Below are 16040 nucleotides of genomic sequence, written 5' to 3'. Positions count from 1 at the left end.
TATGTACCCCAATGTTCATAGATGCAATGTCCACAATAGCCAAACTGTGGAGAGAGCCAAGATGCCCTTCAAAAGACGGATGGATGAAGAAAATATGGTCCATATATACAATAGAATATTACTCAGCCATCAGAAAGGATGAATACCCAACTTTTATATCAACATGGACAGGACTGGAAGAGATTATGCTGAGTGAAATAAGTCAAGCAGAGAGAGTCAATTATCATACGGTTTCACTTACTTGTGGAGCATAAGGAATAACATGGAGGACATTGGGAGATGGAGAAGAAAAGTGAATTGGGGGAAATCAGAGGGGGAGATAAACCATGAGAGACTGTGGACTCTGAGAAACAAACTGAGGGTTTGGGGGGGGGGTTTGGGTGAGCCTGTTAGTGGTTATTGTGGAAGGCACATATTGCATGGAGCATTGGGTGTGGTGCATAAACAATGAATCTTGGAACACTGAAAAAATGAAATATAATTGAAAAAATTCTTGATATAGGTTACTTTTCCCCCTTTTTGGGGGGGTGTGACTGGAAAATGGAATTACTCAAAGCATACTGTGGGTTTATACATTCTTCAAGACAGTTAAGCTGGAGTTACCTGTGACATTAGGCACTTCAATGGGATGTGACCCTATAAAATGGTCAAAGGTGAGAGACTGACCCAGGACACCTGAGATTCTCTGAGACCCAGCAGGGTGATCGTGGGCAAGCCCCTTAGCTACTTTATGTGAAAAAAAAAAAAAAAATATATATATATATATATATATATATATATATTTACATGAATAATCCTTATGTTGTTTCATAAGCTGCCATATTAAGCTAAGGTATATGAAAATGCTTGAAAAATCTAACACACTATGAATTTGAACGTGTTCTTATAAAAATGAAGTTGTTAACACGGCCCTTTGGATGCCAAACTTGTTTCTTAGGAGCGGCTGAGGGCAGTGGAATTTGGACTCGTAAAGCCTGGACTCCTGTAGAGAGAATGATTTGTTGTGGCTTTCCTCCAGCTGAAGAGCATGTGGCATGAAATGGTTTGGGGACCCCTGGAGGACACACAGCCCATTGGTTGCCACAGTGAGCAGAAGCTAAACTCTTTGACTTGGCCTCTTTGCTCCTTGGCAGGATCCCCCTTATCCATCCTTTGTTTGTAGAACTGGAGGCAGCAAACTACAGCATGGATGGATGGGACAAAAGACCCAAGGAGCCAGCTCTGGGGTGCTGAGTTGTTGACTGCTACACCCTTCTTTCCTACTTCCGGTAGCTGCACCTTCCCCCCTTGCGGGAATGCACAAAGCATCCCTCTCCTGCAGGACAGCAGCCTTCCAGAGCTCTTCCCTCCCACATGTGCACAGAATGGAAAGATGTGCTCAAGAAGGCTGCTTCGACAGCTTCTAGTGCCTTCCCGGACGGATTCCCCACCTTCCTGAACGTGGCTGCCTGGCTCGATGTACATCAGATCCTTCACAGTTCTCTAAAATGCAGCCAGAGTGCTTGGGGACATATTCTGCAATCAGACTAAAACAATATTGTCCTGCCAGCTCCACCAAGTCCCTGTCTTTGACAGATTTCTCAACACCAGGCACCATTTCAACCCTCTTCCATCTGTACGCAGTCATGACTGACTTACTGCTTCTCTGCTTAGTCAATCCACTCAGTGGCTGGTGAGAGGGACTGATGTACTTCCTAGATTTTTCACTTTTCCTATTTCTTACAATTTGCTGTATTTACCTCCTGGCCCAAGGAAAGATTTCCTTGGGGATGCTGTTGTTTCTGTGTGGATCGGGGGCCTTGAAAACCAACAGAGGCTCCTTGCAAATGCGCGGTTTCCAACCAATCTGATTAACCCTTGCCCTCAGCCTGCGTCCTGTTGGACTTGCCCCAGAAGGCATTTTGAAGAAAGGGCATGGTGAGGGCTAGACACTTGGCTTATGAAGGAGTGGATGCCGGAAGTTGCTGGCCAGTTTTGTGGGGAGGGGGAGGAATCTGGAAATCACTGAAGAAACCAAGAGACATTGGGAACCACGTGTGTCCTGTTACGAGATCCACGTGCTGTTGAAAGTGACCTGTCACAGGGTGCTTTCAGCGCGCTCTTCCTGCCTGTCCCATCACCTCCCGAACTCATCCTTCCTCTTTACCCCACCCCGTGGCCTTAGACGAAGAATCCCCAGGAAGAGAAAACAATCCTTAAGGACTGTAATGATGTAATTTGACATAGTTATGGCCTCAGAAAGCAAGAATCTGCCTCTATAGGAGCCCAAAGATAAGAGCCTATAGGAACACCGGAAGGGTTTTATTTTTTCGGTGGCCGTTACCTGACCAAGCTCTAACCCATATACGCTAACCATATACAAGTTGGCTCTCCTTTGGAGCCCGTGCTTTTCCTGCCTGCTTCTTGTCATTCTTCTCCTGCTCCCTACCTACAGCCGGTCCCAGCCACCTGGCTGCCCACAGTACCCTTCTCAGGGGTGACCGATGGCCGCACACGTCCTTCTAGGTCTCTAGGTTTGCCCTGGGAGTGTTAGGAGGTCTAGAGTTGTAACCCACACCACCCTGCTTTCATTTCCGCCCCCCCTTGGCTTTCTAGATTATTATCGACTCCCCTGTCCCTTACTTACTAGCTTCCTTTCCATTCTGATTTGTCCGAATTGAGTCAATGCTGCTGTGTCTTCTTTCATTTCTCTCTAAGAATTTGCTTACATCAGTGAGACAGGCAGGAAGTTACACTTGCAAACTTACTTTCCTGTTGGTCACTGAGGAGGTATCCTAGGCTGCTTTCCTTGACTGGCAGACACTGCTAAGAATTCTGAAGAACGTTCCTTATTGGCTGTTCTGATAGCAAAGGATGTGAATCTGAGTGCTCACTGCTGTAAACAGAATTTATGTCCGCCCCCCCCCCCCCCCGGCGAGATCCGTATGTCGAAGCCCTAATTCCCAATGTGATGGTATTAGGAGGTGGGACCTTTGGGCGGTAATTAGTTGTAGGTGAAGGTAGAGCCCCCCCACCCCCATGAAGTTAGTGCTCTTAGGAGGAGAAGAGATTAGAACTCTCTTTCTCTCTCTGTCCTCATGTGGCAGAGAGAGGGGCTGTTCACAAGCCAGGAAAACGGCTGTTACTGCAACCCAAGCCTGTTGCTCCCCTGATCTTGGACTTAGAGCTTCTGGACTATGAGAAATCAGTTTCTGTTGAAGCCACCCAGACTCTGCCGTGTTTGTTTGCAGCCCGAGCTAAGGCATTAACTAAGCCAAGCCCTGGCCAGGGAATCCAAGGACCCATCCTTAGCCCACCAGGCATCCCATCTGAGACCAGAGATTTATGCGGACAAGACCCTGCATTGCAAAGGGGGTGCAGAATTTCCAACTTAAAATTCTCTCTTGATGAACAAGCGAAGCCTAAGCAATTCATTGTTAAGGCGGCTTCAACCTAGCCTGTGTTCCGGTTCTCTTTACGGGCTGACGGTACACCTGCGCCACGTGACCTCCTCAGCCCAGTTGCTGTTGCTTTTTGTCTAAGGAAAGCCCCATTCAAGGAAGCGTCAGGGTATGCGTGGAGGCCGAGGGAAAACCACAAATTGTTACACGTTCCCCGTGTGTGCGGAAACTGAGAAGGGGTGTATCTTACATGTTAATAGCAGCTTAAACTAGGGCTGCCAGATAAAAGGACGGGATTGCCAGTTATATCTGAATTTCAGATGAGCAATGAATCTTTTTTGAAGTGTAAGTGTGTTCCACTGGGCGTCTGGTGTCATACGCTACACTTGGCAACTCGGTCTTAGAGCCTTACTTCTCCAGGTGTGGTCCCCAAATCTGCAACCCCTGCATGTTCTGGAAACTCGTTAGAAACGCAGAATCTCGGCTCCCGCCCCAGTCTTACAGAGCCGGAATCTGCCCTTTTCACAAGGCCCCCAGGACTGTAGCCTGCATGTTAACATTTGGGAAGCACTATTTGCCAAATGGGTTTCCCAAAGCCCTATTCCCAAAATAGGGCGGGGATTTTCATAGACGTGATTGCATTGGTCTTTAAATTGTCCCGGTAGATTGGCAAGGGGAAGGGGAGCAGGAAAGAGCTGCTCCTGACAACGTCTTTTTGACAGAATGGAGATATCAACGCTGACAGCTCATCAGCATACCCGCAATTTTCCCCCAGAAGGGCACAGTCTCTTCCCTGGAGCTGCCCTCCTGTCTCCAGACCTGCAGAGCTCCTGAAGCAGAGGGAGCTCTGCCAGCAAGGGCTGATGGTGGGAGCAGGAACTTGAGGGCAGATCCTTCTTCTAGAGAAGCCACTGCTCCCAGCCCCTTGGCCCTCTCCACATACCAGACCCTCTCCACCACAGCGGGCACCTCTATGGTTATTCTGCTCTTTCTGTTTAAAGTCACCATCAACAGGTGCCATTCATTTAGTCATGGCTCTTGGGAAAAGATGATACCCTGGAAGTATGGACATATCCCTGGTAGGAGTCATTTTGATTTCAGATATGTGAACACGTGAAACAGGTATGCTCCTGAATCCAGGAAGTATGGTAACGAGCTGTGGGGTAGCATTCAGAAAATAGCAGGGAGAAATATGGGTGTTGGAAGACAAGCCAGATCAAATACTTAGGTGGGAGGAGAGGGCATTGGGAGTGGGTGTGCATGGGAGAAGGTGGTTGCAGGAGTCTGATGGCTAAAACATAAAGGGAGGAAGAACTGTCTGGGCAGTCAGTGGTCTCGTCAAGCAAGCTTGAGTTAGGAACTCCAGGCCATGACAAGCTCTATTCATGCTAATAGGCCCCTCTGTTCCACAGTCCATAAACACTTGTTGATAGAATTTTTTTTAAGCCAAGGTTCTTGTTCTTTGAAACGAATAACCTCTTTCTTCCTTTTTTTAACAAACATCCCAAATTTTAAGAAGGCCTATTCTCTGAAAATCCATACTTCAAATGTAGGGAAAAATAGGTTATGACCTGCGTTATAAATGGATTTTTCAATCTACAAAATAGTTTAGTGGAATTGAAAAAACTTCTCTCACATGTTCCTAGATCAATTAATATTTGGGTGAGAATGAGAAGAAAGCTTCAATTAAATTTAATTCGATGAGTCTTCACTGGTTATCTACTTAATCTGCTATTAAATATAAAGTTATTAAGATTTCATGGCAGTGGAAGGATTTTTAAAAAAGGAACTAAAAGAAACTATAAAATTTTAATTTTTCAATGGGAATATAATTTGAGCTGTAAATATTGGCCACCCTCATTTTTTAAAAAAAATAGTATACTGGATTAGATTCTGGAATATCTTTGCAAATAATTTTACTACCTTCCATTTGATAATTTCACTCACCTGCATAAATTTCCATAATGGGTTCCCGCTGACCTAGGAGAAAATCCAATGGGGGCCCTAAGCACTGATCCGGGTGGTTCCCCACTTCTGCTCTCCTTTCCCAAGCCTACAGTGCAACAGCTCAGCCCTTGAAGGCCTCTTTCCAGCCACTGTGCTTCTCATCGGTTGGCGGACCGCACTGCTATCAGAGAGTACTTAAAGCACGAAGTCTTGCAGTGCTGGGGCAGAGGGGGTGCTTAACAACATTGCTGATGGATGGAGGACCTGAATGAATGAATGCAGATTCACTACATCTTTTATAGAGCTAAGGATCTGTTTCATTTGTTCTCCTAACCGTTTTTAGAGGCAGGAGGATATGGACATGAAAAGAGTACTGGGCTAGGACTTGGGAGATTTCCAGCTTGCTAGTTGGGCAACCTTAGACTAATGGTTCCCCCGCCTGGGTTCCTGATCTGCACAATGAGGAATTTGGCTAACCCTGGTCTCCCCTAGCTCTAACTTTAATGGTCGCCAACTTCCCATTTTTTTTCCCTAAGGGTATCTAGTCCCCTCCTCAATCCCCACCTGCAACGTTTCTTTATCTTTCCTTTTGTATATGCGGTCAGAGCCAGCAACCTGTGTAACCATGGGAATGTAGTTCAAAACACATCCTTCATTTCAGCCAAGGCTGAAAGGTAAACACAGATGGGTAACAGAGCGGTTCAGAAAATCAACCACTTTATTCATTAGGCCATCTGGTCATCCTTTCCAGTGTCTTTTTGTTATAGCATGAGGAAAAGACACATTAGAAGCTGCTGAATTTCACAGCTGAATTTGCTGGCCAAAGGTCTCCTTCTTGTAAGGCCAGACCCTGCTAAATGACGAAGCATTTTTGAGGGGCCGGTTGTTGAGATGACAAAAAGCTGTCTACCCTCATGATCTAGGATTTGGACACTGATATTCTGGGGAGACTTGAAATGATTACAGCTCTTTCTATAGCTGTCCTGTTTTTGCCTTGTGAAGCTCTCCCCAGTATGGCTAATAATATCATTACCAATAGATGCTAAAAAATTCAGCTCAGCAGTGTGAGATAGAACATGTAATGAGCACCTCATGTGTGCCTGCTTACCTTTTGCAGTTTCTTCTGAACTTAATATCCATGGATCTTCCTATTTCCTTTTGATCACAGCTGCTTCATCCGCTTGAAAACGCCGACTAAGACCCAGAACGGAGCCCCCCCTCCTCGCTCCCACCCCCGCGCTTAACTCCTCCACCTGCTGATCAATCCCCAAAGAGTCCTTGAGTCCAACTCATCAGCTGCTCTGCCCACCTGCACCCCTGCTGAGGCGTGCTCGGGCAGCCTCCTCTCCTGGTGTCCTTCCCTGCTCACCAGCTCCCAGCCAATTCTCCTGTCCAACTCCTCCACCCTAGGAAAACTCGGGCCAACCCCGTTTCTGGGCTGAATCAAGAAATTCAGAAATTCCATATCAAGGGGCAGCCGCGCTGGGCAGCCGAGCAGCGGGTTGAAAACAGAGCCATCTCTCATCCGGAGATCCCGGGGGGGGACTTCTCGGGGCAGGGAACCTATGAGAACAATTTTTCGGTTGTCCCTGGGTCGTTTCCTTTTCCCCTCACCCTTCCAACGAGCCCATCAAAAACTGTTTTTCTCCGAGGGTGAAAAATATTACAGTTGAACTTTCACTTCCTGTTTAACTTGTGAGGGAAAGAACAGCGAGGCCCGCCCATTTCACTGTGGGTAAAAATAGCTCTGTAGTGTTCAAGTCATTAAGTGAACATACAAGGCGCTTTGTGATCTCAGGACATCCGTAACCTGACATCTGTCACCGTTCCTCTGTCCTCATCCAGAGGAGCGGCACTCAGAACGAGGATTCCATGCTTAATGGCACCTTGAGAGTAAGTGTTCCCAGGTGCCCATCCAACCTGTCACTCTGAACAGCTGTCGCTAAGTGACGACGTGTCCCTCCACCCTCCGTTGCTTTTTGCATCAACAGGCCCGTAGAACTGTGCCAGCAGAGCCTTCCAGGGCTGGCTGAGCAATGCCCCCACCAGAAGAACACGAGTCCCCCTCACCTGGCTTTGCTGTGCCCATTCCAACAGTCCTCTTCGTTGGCCGTGCCTGCTGTCATGCTCTCATCCTTGCAGATGGTGTAGGGCAGTGCCGACCAGACCTTTTTAGAGAGCTTCAGTTTCTCTTTTATGTCTGTGACCTGACCAAGAAAGCAAGGAAAGACTGAATATTCTCCCCAGCTGTTGCCCATTTCTACACAAGGACACGACACAGGTGAAGGTTAGAGAACCTGTGATAGGAAGAGCACGAACTCTATCAGTTTTCAGAGAGAGACACCATGCTGCAGGATTTACTGCCCGGGCAAGGCTCCCTACCTCCTCCCTCAATCTTCCTCCAGCTCCTGGCAGAGAGTTCGCAGGTAATTGGCTTTTGTTTTCCATCTTTTCTGTCCTCCCATGCTTTGAATTAAAAACTTACGAAGCATCTCAATGGCTTCGGGTCCCTCGCTGGCTGGGAGAAACAGGTGTTCCCTATTGCAGATTTCCTTAAGTATATTCTTTAGAATTCATTTGCTTAGATGTCAGATAAATGCACAAAATCAAGGCACCGAGAGATGAAATGCTTTCCCCAATTGTCTATTTGTTTCTGTAAGAAATAAATATTGTCACTAATTCGACGGCTGGTAACCTCTGCTCTTAACCGATGGACACGTCTACACAGCACACACTTGGATGGTGAGTAGCAACCCAAACCCACTTAAAAGTCTCTACAGCAGGAAGAGAAAAGTCATTCCGATTATAGCTAAGTGTAAAATCCACAGCCCTATGGATGGGTGGGGGGGAAAAGCTTAGTAACCCCATCTTTAGTGTTTTCAGGCTCAGCACTGACCTTTCATCTGCAGAAAGAGTAGAGGCAGGAATTCCGTTCCATTTTGGTTCCATCATTAATGTCTAGGCTCATGCAGTCACAACTCTGATTTCCTATTCTATTCCCCGTGTGAACATTGGGAATTGAAATGCATCTGTTGTAGGCTGAATCATGTTCCCCCACATTCATATGCTGAAGTCCTAACATTCAGTCCCTCAGAAGGTGAACTTATTTGGACATAAGTTTTTTGTTTGTTTGTTTGTTTGTTTGTTTTGTTTTAACAGCGGTAAGAAAGTTAAAATGAGATTCTTAGAATGGCCCTCATCCAAAGGGAAACGTGGGATACAGAGGTATGCATAAAGGTAGGACAATGTGGAGAAATGTAGGAAGAAGACAGCTACTACAAAGCCAAGGAGAGACCTGGAAAAGATCTTTCCCTTACAGCCTCAGGAAAAAACCAATTCTGCCAACATCTTGAGTTTGGACTTCTAGCCTCCAGAGCCATGAGACAATAAATTTCTGTTCCTTAAGCCACCCTGTGTTTGGTGTATGGATACAACAGCTCTAGGATACCTACACAGCCTCGTAGAAGGGACACCCACTGAGACTTAATGGCATTATGTATTTGAGTCCGATAACCTTTGGAAATAAAGTTTATGTTAACTATGGATGGAGTCTAGAGTTTTAGAAAACAATTCCAAAGATCTTTTACCAGGTTTAAGGGTAAAAACAAAAGAATATGGGATCTCTGTCCCAATCATGTTCCCAGCAGTTGCAGAATTATATAGTCTTTGGCTCTTGCTTTTCTGTGATTCTGATGATGACAAGAGGCTTCAGTACTGTGAAATGTTTGCTCATGCATAAGGACTGAAGATGACCAGAATGCTGAATTTGAGAACCTGGCACCTACCCTGAAATAGTGTGGTGTTACTTTTGTTTTAGAGCGCGAAGAGAATCCATGAGTAATGACATTTCAGGAAGTCACTTGCACACAACAAATGTTCAGGATGGCTTGAGACCTGCCCTCTCCAATTTCCCCCACTGAAGCTGACTTTGGTCCATGGGCTACCTTAACCTCCGGCTCTCCTTCTGGCCAATCTGTCTGGGTAAGGAGGTTTGCAACAAGAGTCAGTCCTTTTCTGCTACTTTGGGCACAGGCGTGTGTGCGTGTTGTTAATTGTTTTCTATTTTTGGCTTTCTGTCATGTGGCTATTTCTATCTGGCTATGGGTGGACTTTATATTTATTGATTATAAAAAACCCTAATCCCCCAAAGCCAACTAATAAATGTTGAAAGAATGACAGAAAAATCACCATTCTGCAGCTATCCCATAATAATTGATCTCAGCAAATATTGTCTACAGATGCTGGTGTGGGTTGAATTGCATCCCTCCCAAAAGATACTGGAGTCCTAACCACAGGACTTGTGAATGTGACTTTATTTGGAAATGGGTTGTTGCGGAAGATCAGGTTAAATGGAGTCATTAGGTTGGACTCTACTCTAATATGACTATGTCCTTATCAAAAGGGGAAATTTAGGCACAGAGACAGATATACACAGGGAGAAAATACCATTTGAAGATGAAGGAATGGAACAGGGGGATGTATCTACAGTCCCAGGAACATCAAAGATTGCCAGGAATCCACCAGAAGCTAGATGATGGTCATGAAACAGATTCGCCCTCACAGTCCTAGGAACAGACCCTGCTGACACCTTTATCTCAGACATCTAGCCTCCCAACTGTGAGACAGTGAATCTGTTGTAAGCCCCACCCTTGGTAGTACTTTGTTACAGCAGCCCTCACAAGCTAGTACAAATGCAAAAAACTTTGGACGAAAGTTGGGTAGGGAATAGGATGTTTACACAATCTCAGAGTATTCCCCACAGATTCCTCATTAGTGTAGAAACTGGGCCGGCACCCACCCTAACCAGGTGATCAAAGTAGTGGGACACAGTGATTTGAGGTGCCTCCAGATGTGAGGTGACAAGAAGGACACATCACTTAGGTGGCTAAAATTCGTAACCCGGATCCGATCATGAGGACACATCAGATAAACACACGTCCCAGCTGATGGACATGCTAGGAGACGATTGGCTTGTACGCTTCAAAAATGTCAGTCATAGAAGACAAGGGATAGCTGAATATTTCCAGATTAAGAGGAATAAAACACATGACATTCAAAGGCAGCCTATGATTCTGGATTGGGCATTAGGTTGGAAAAATAATTGCCAGAAAGGATATTATGGAGATAGTTGGCAATCTTTGAATAGTGACTCTATATTACATAATATTGTGTTGGTGTTGAATTTTTTTTTAAGATTTTATTTATTTATATCACAGACAGAGATCAAAAGTAGGCAGAAAGGCAGGCAGAGAGAAAGGAGGAAGCAGGCTCCCCACTGAGCAGAAAGCCCAATGCGGAGCTCGATCCCAGGACCCTGATCATGACCTGAGCTGAAGGCAGAGGCTTAACCCACTGAGCCACCCAGGTGCCCCAGGTGTTGAATTTTCTGAATATGAACTCATATTGTGTTCATATGGGAGGTGGTCATGTTCTTAGGAGATACACGATGGTCTCTTTAGAGTGTTAACACTATTCAAAGTGTTATGGTTTCCACAACTTACTTTAGAATGATTCAGAAATCTTCATCGTCATTATCATCATCACCACATAGATGTATAGAGATAGAGTAAGATAGCAAATGTGACAAATTTTTTTTAAAAAGATTTATTTATTTGTTTGAGAGAGAGAGAAAAAGAGAGTACATACACACATGAGAAGGGAGAGGGACAGAGGGAGAGAATCTTAAGCAGACTCCCCCCTGGGTGCGGAGCCCGATGTGGGGCTTGATTCCATGACCCATGAGACCATGACCTGAGCCAAAACCAAGAGTTAGATGTTCAACTGACTGAGCCGCCCAGGGGCCCTGCAAATGTGGCAACTTTTTGATGGTGAATGGATCTAGATGGAAGCATGCAATTTTTTTTAAAAATGTCATTTTTCAGTACATTTGAGTTTTTTTCAAAATCAAACCTGTCAAAAACAAAATCCATCACTTGATTTGCTCTGCAAGGTGGTACATTGCTACCTCTCACCTTTGCAACCTGGGCCACTACCCCAGGTTCTCACGGTTCTCAAACACAAACTCCAGAAAAAGGAACGGGCATTACTAATTCAGAAAACTGTCACTAGCTTCAGCCATGAAATACTGTAAGGTATAGTCTGTCCCATAATAAAGTACAGCAGGAATGACCATTCTCTTTTCTGCTTATTTAAGGCTAAGATCCCACCTTTACAGTGTGGGAATCTGAACCAAAGATACGTATTTTGGGACACAAAGAAAGAATATAGTAGCATGGTGTCCCACCTGTATCTCCTCTTCTCCTCTCCGGAGGCTTGCAAAATTTAACTGTGTATGTTTTCCTCCTCATTCCTTAAATCACACTCAAGCATTGTCTCTTTCAAGGAACATTCTCTGGCATCTCTGTTAATTAGATTTGACTTTCTGGGTCCATGGTGCCCTGTTTATGATTTCAAGTACTGATTATTTTAAGTTTTTGTAACTGGCTTACTTTTTAGAGTCTAAGACCACCTGCTTCTTGGCACAGGGGACGGTTCTACCTTGTCGTTATCAGTGCTTATATGGACCAGGTGCAGGTGACCATCCACCCCAGTTTGCCTGGGACATGGGGGAGGTGTTCTAGCACATGCCATATTTTCAGCACGAAAACTGGGAAGCCCCGGCAAAGGAGGATGGGTTGGTCACACACATCTTAGCACATGGTAGGTGGTCAATACATGTCGACTAGGAAAATAGCTTTAATTGTCCCAATCTATTACAAGGCCATGGGCAATCTTGCTAACACACAATAGTGTCATCCCACAACATGCACTCATGTCAGAAGGGTAGGAGGAGTGGTGGGTTGTATCTGGCTAAGTGAGGAGTGTGGGGGTTCCCTCTGAGTCACCACACATGCCATTTTCACATTCTGGGAGGCTCATGCCTTTGATTCCAAAGGACAACCACGCGAATGCAGTTTGTTTTCCAGTATCTTGCAAGGTTTTCGATCCTCCCACCATTTAGAGATATTTTTCTTATTTTTACTTCTGAGTAATGTGTGTGACCCCTTTGTGGTAGCTTGAGATCTGAGTTGTTTTTAAAAATTTTCTCCCTGGAAACTTACATGCACACAACAGTGAGCTAAGCTTCACGGTAGCAAGAACCGGTGGTCAAAATGTGTTGCCAAAGTACAGGGAGTCCTGATTCCGTACTAACGCAGACCTGATGGGAACGGAGGTCTGGGATCAAATAAGGAGTTTGCAGCAATGTCTTTCTGCTTCCTACAGGAGCTATTCTAGGACAAATTAACTTTCTCAAGTACTTGTACATTATAGTTACCATTTGTCCAGTGTTAAGTTCGTAATGCTGTAGTATTAGTAATACTAGTGATCCCTGAGTAGTAAATGTTTTGCAGCTACACCACTGAGAGATTCTGGAAGTTAACTTCCATTCTGTCGCAGGCCTCCAGTCCAAATACACATTGTTGGGGACCCCAGGGAAAACATGGCCTTCTTCTAGAACTTATCTGGAGTTTATTCTGATTTCGGGACAATTTCAACTCTGGGGTCCAGTAAAAGCATCAACTCTTTGTTGAAGTCTTGTCAGAAGGTCCATGGGTACCTCATTATCGGAAGACCCAGATGCCATTTTCATGCCTACCCTTCAGAATCGCAAAACCAGACAAAAGAGGGAGGAAGCGGACAAGGTAGAGTGATTGCAAAAGCAAAGGGATTAGCAACATGAAAGAGCTGAAAGAATGATTGAAGTACTGGGTGTCTGACAATTTCATTTAAAAAATGATGTTGTCCCAGACACTGAACGTGAATTTCATCAAGACTCTGAATTGCCAAGTTCCAGTTTACAGAGAATACTGGGGCTACAGGTACCACAAACTAAGTAACCCCATAAATAAATGATCAGGTCACGCTCATTCAGTGTGTGGGATATTACATGAGACAACTAGCCTCGACTCTTCAAAAGAGGTAAAAATGGCCAAAACGTGGGAAGACTGTCCTAGATGAAAAGAAACTAAAAATGTAACAACCTAAAACTTCGGATGGACCTTTACTGACTCCCGGATTTGGAAGAGGTACCCAGTTATAAGAAAGAGTTTTGAGATAACTGGAGAATTTTGAATACAGAATGGATGGTAGATGATATACTGAATTACCCATAATATTCTTAAGTGTAATCATGGTATTGTGTTTATGTAGGAGACCATCCTTGCTTTACAAAGACTGGCATTGAGATATTTAGGAATAAAGTGTCATTTTGTTTTTTACTTACTTGAAAATAGCAAAAAAAGTCAACCATCCTGAGTCAACCTAACTGAAAGCATATGGATGTTCATTTTATTATTTTTTCCAACCATTTCAGTATCGTTTGAAAAAGTTAAAAAATAATGAAAAGCTGGGAAAAGAAATGAGATTTTGTTTTTTGGGGCACATGGTGTTTGAGACCCTTGCTGAATTCAGCACAGGGCACTGTAAGCCATTCTAAGCAGCTGGGGGCTAACTGTGAGGTGTCACTGGGCTAAGGCACTGACATGCAATCCTCAACTCTGTACTGATCATATATGATCATTATCCCCTTTTGCAATGGGAAACGGGGTCTCTGAGAGATGAAGCAATTTGCCCTGCATCTAATAAATGGTAGACAAATGGTAGACATGAGATTCAAATTCAAGTGTAGGCTTCAGAATCGTTACTCGTCACCAGCAGGCTTAAGAGGGACACGTCTTATAGTCATGGTCTCCGGAGCGTCTGTGCTGGGTAGACAGTGGAGGTATGTATCCCTGACGTGGGCAGGATGATTCAATATGATTCAGGATGAAAACATGAGAATTTCTATTTTTTTTTAAAGATTTTATTTATTTGACAGAGAGAGATCACAAGTAGACAGAGAGGCAGGCAGACAGAGAGGAGGAAGCAAGCTCCCCGCCAAGCAGAGAGTCCGATGCGGGACTAGATCCCAGGACCCTGAGATCATGACCTGAGCTGAAGGCAGAGGCTTAACCCTCTGAGCCACCCAAGTGCCCCTATTTTTACTTTTTAAATATAAAAATATAAGAGGAATTAAGCTTTCCTAATATTTAATCGATCTGTAGATGGATATGTCTCGTGATGGGTCCATATGGTGATGGCCGTTTCTCAATTATCCTCTAAGACTTTTCCAGAGTGGAAAGGGGCTGATAACGGCATGTCTCTCTTCCACTAGCTTGTTCCTGGGGTACTGACATCTATCGCGGCTCACATGTTCTGGTTAAATGCACTTATGGTTAGATTGTGTAGTTTTCACTAACTCATTAAATGGACGAGTGACTTAAAATGACTTCTGCAAAGAAACTTTAGATTTCTTTTATTTCAAACAGCGCAAGTGCAATTGAACAACCATAAAAGGGCAGGCTTCCTCTTAATACATCTGCAGCATCGCAAAGTAAAACAGATAAAGATTCGTTGCTTTACCTCTTTCTTCAAAAGTTTCTACCTTTTGCATACCTTCCACAAGTTACAGAAAATATATCAGTTCAGTAGTGCTCATATGCAATTTGTCCATAGTTATAAACACACTGAGGTCTACGATTCTGACTTTTTGCTGCTAGAGAGGTGAGATCAAAACAGTTTGGCACTTGCGCATCTGTGGCACAGGGATTGACCCAATATATTATGAATCAGTGACTTAGTGAACAAAAACATTCAGTGAAATCAGCTTAATGAGGTAGGAAAGTGTATTCTAAGTGTTTTAGCATTCAGGAAAAGTTCCATTGCATTGGTTAAATAAGAAAAAGGCTTTTGTTGCTAGCATTCATTCATTAAACACTTCTTGGGTTTTATGCTTCACTCTGGGGATACAAATATGGCCAGTACGTACTTCCTACCCTTGAAGGGTTCCTAATGTCGCTGTGTAGAAGGAGGTAAACAGACATGAAGCAAATATGATGGGATTAAGCAAAGGGCTTTGGGAGCACAAGTATCAATTTGTCTGAAAATTTCTGGGGAACACCACAGTCCCTCCCAAGAAAAGACATCTTTGCTGATATTTGCTCTTTTGTGGCCACTGAATTTTGCCATGGGGACAATTAGGAAGCTGGACAATTAGTCATTTCTATTCAGAGGGGTTAAAAATAATGACAAAAAAAAATGCTTCATGGTCCTCCAAGTTTTCACTTCCAACAATGGGATGATGTTATCCATCTAGAAGTCACTGCTTTTAGCCACAGCTCTGGGTCTTCGGCTTCTCCTTTTGCTAAGGAGCCCCTGTGCTTTCCTGACTCACAAGGAGTATCTGTTCTGCGGCAGAGCTCGGTAAACAGTTGCTGTGTGTGTCCTGGTCCTTAAGAAATATTTGTTGAGTGAATAAATACATGAGGAGCACTGTCGATCATCTGCTAAGGGAAGTAAGATTTCAAAAATGATCGATTATCTGCCAGCTACTGCCTTCTTGGACTTCCCTTTGGAGAATAAGGAAATTTTGCAGGTCTTCCAAAAAAAGTGCTTTCCCTTGACCTGATTGTCCTCTGAGTGAGAGTGAGGTCTCAGAGGGCCCCTCCAATCCTCTAATTAGGATTCTAGTCTCCTGTCATCTCAAATGTCATCCTAGGTGTAATTTACACATGCATGATGGAAGAGCCTTGGAGATCTCAAAGGCAATGTTGGCTTGGGGAAACACCATGAGAATTTAAGTAAAAATGGAAAGAATCTCATCTTAAGCAGTCTTTATAACCCTTATAAAGCTCTACCATTTCCAGTAGCTTCCCTTTGGTTTTCTAAGCAAAG

General features: G+C 44.3%; 1 protein-coding gene across 2 annotated transcripts in view; it reads right to left on the bottom strand.

Annotated features, from left to right (window-relative positions):
• GPC6 (glypican 6) overlaps positions 1–16040 on the bottom strand; it is a 1107056-nt gene that overhangs the window by 15657 nt on the left and 1075359 nt on the right. For both annotated transcript variants that reach the window (XM_045978183.1, XM_045978184.1), the window contains one exon: positions 7398–7534. In XM_045978183.1, coding sequence (XP_045834139.1) covers positions 7398–7534 — 137 coding nt within the window. The remainder of the gene's footprint in view (positions 1–7397; positions 7535–16040) is intronic.

The sequence above is a fragment of the Meles meles genome, chromosome 14, assembly GCF_922984935.1.
Source record: "Meles meles chromosome 14, mMelMel3.1 paternal haplotype, whole genome shotgun sequence".
Taxonomy (NCBI): domain Eukaryota; kingdom Metazoa; phylum Chordata; class Mammalia; order Carnivora; family Mustelidae; genus Meles; species Meles meles.
Note: the sequence above shows the minus strand (reverse complement) of the source record. Positions and strands in the feature narration are given on the sequence as shown.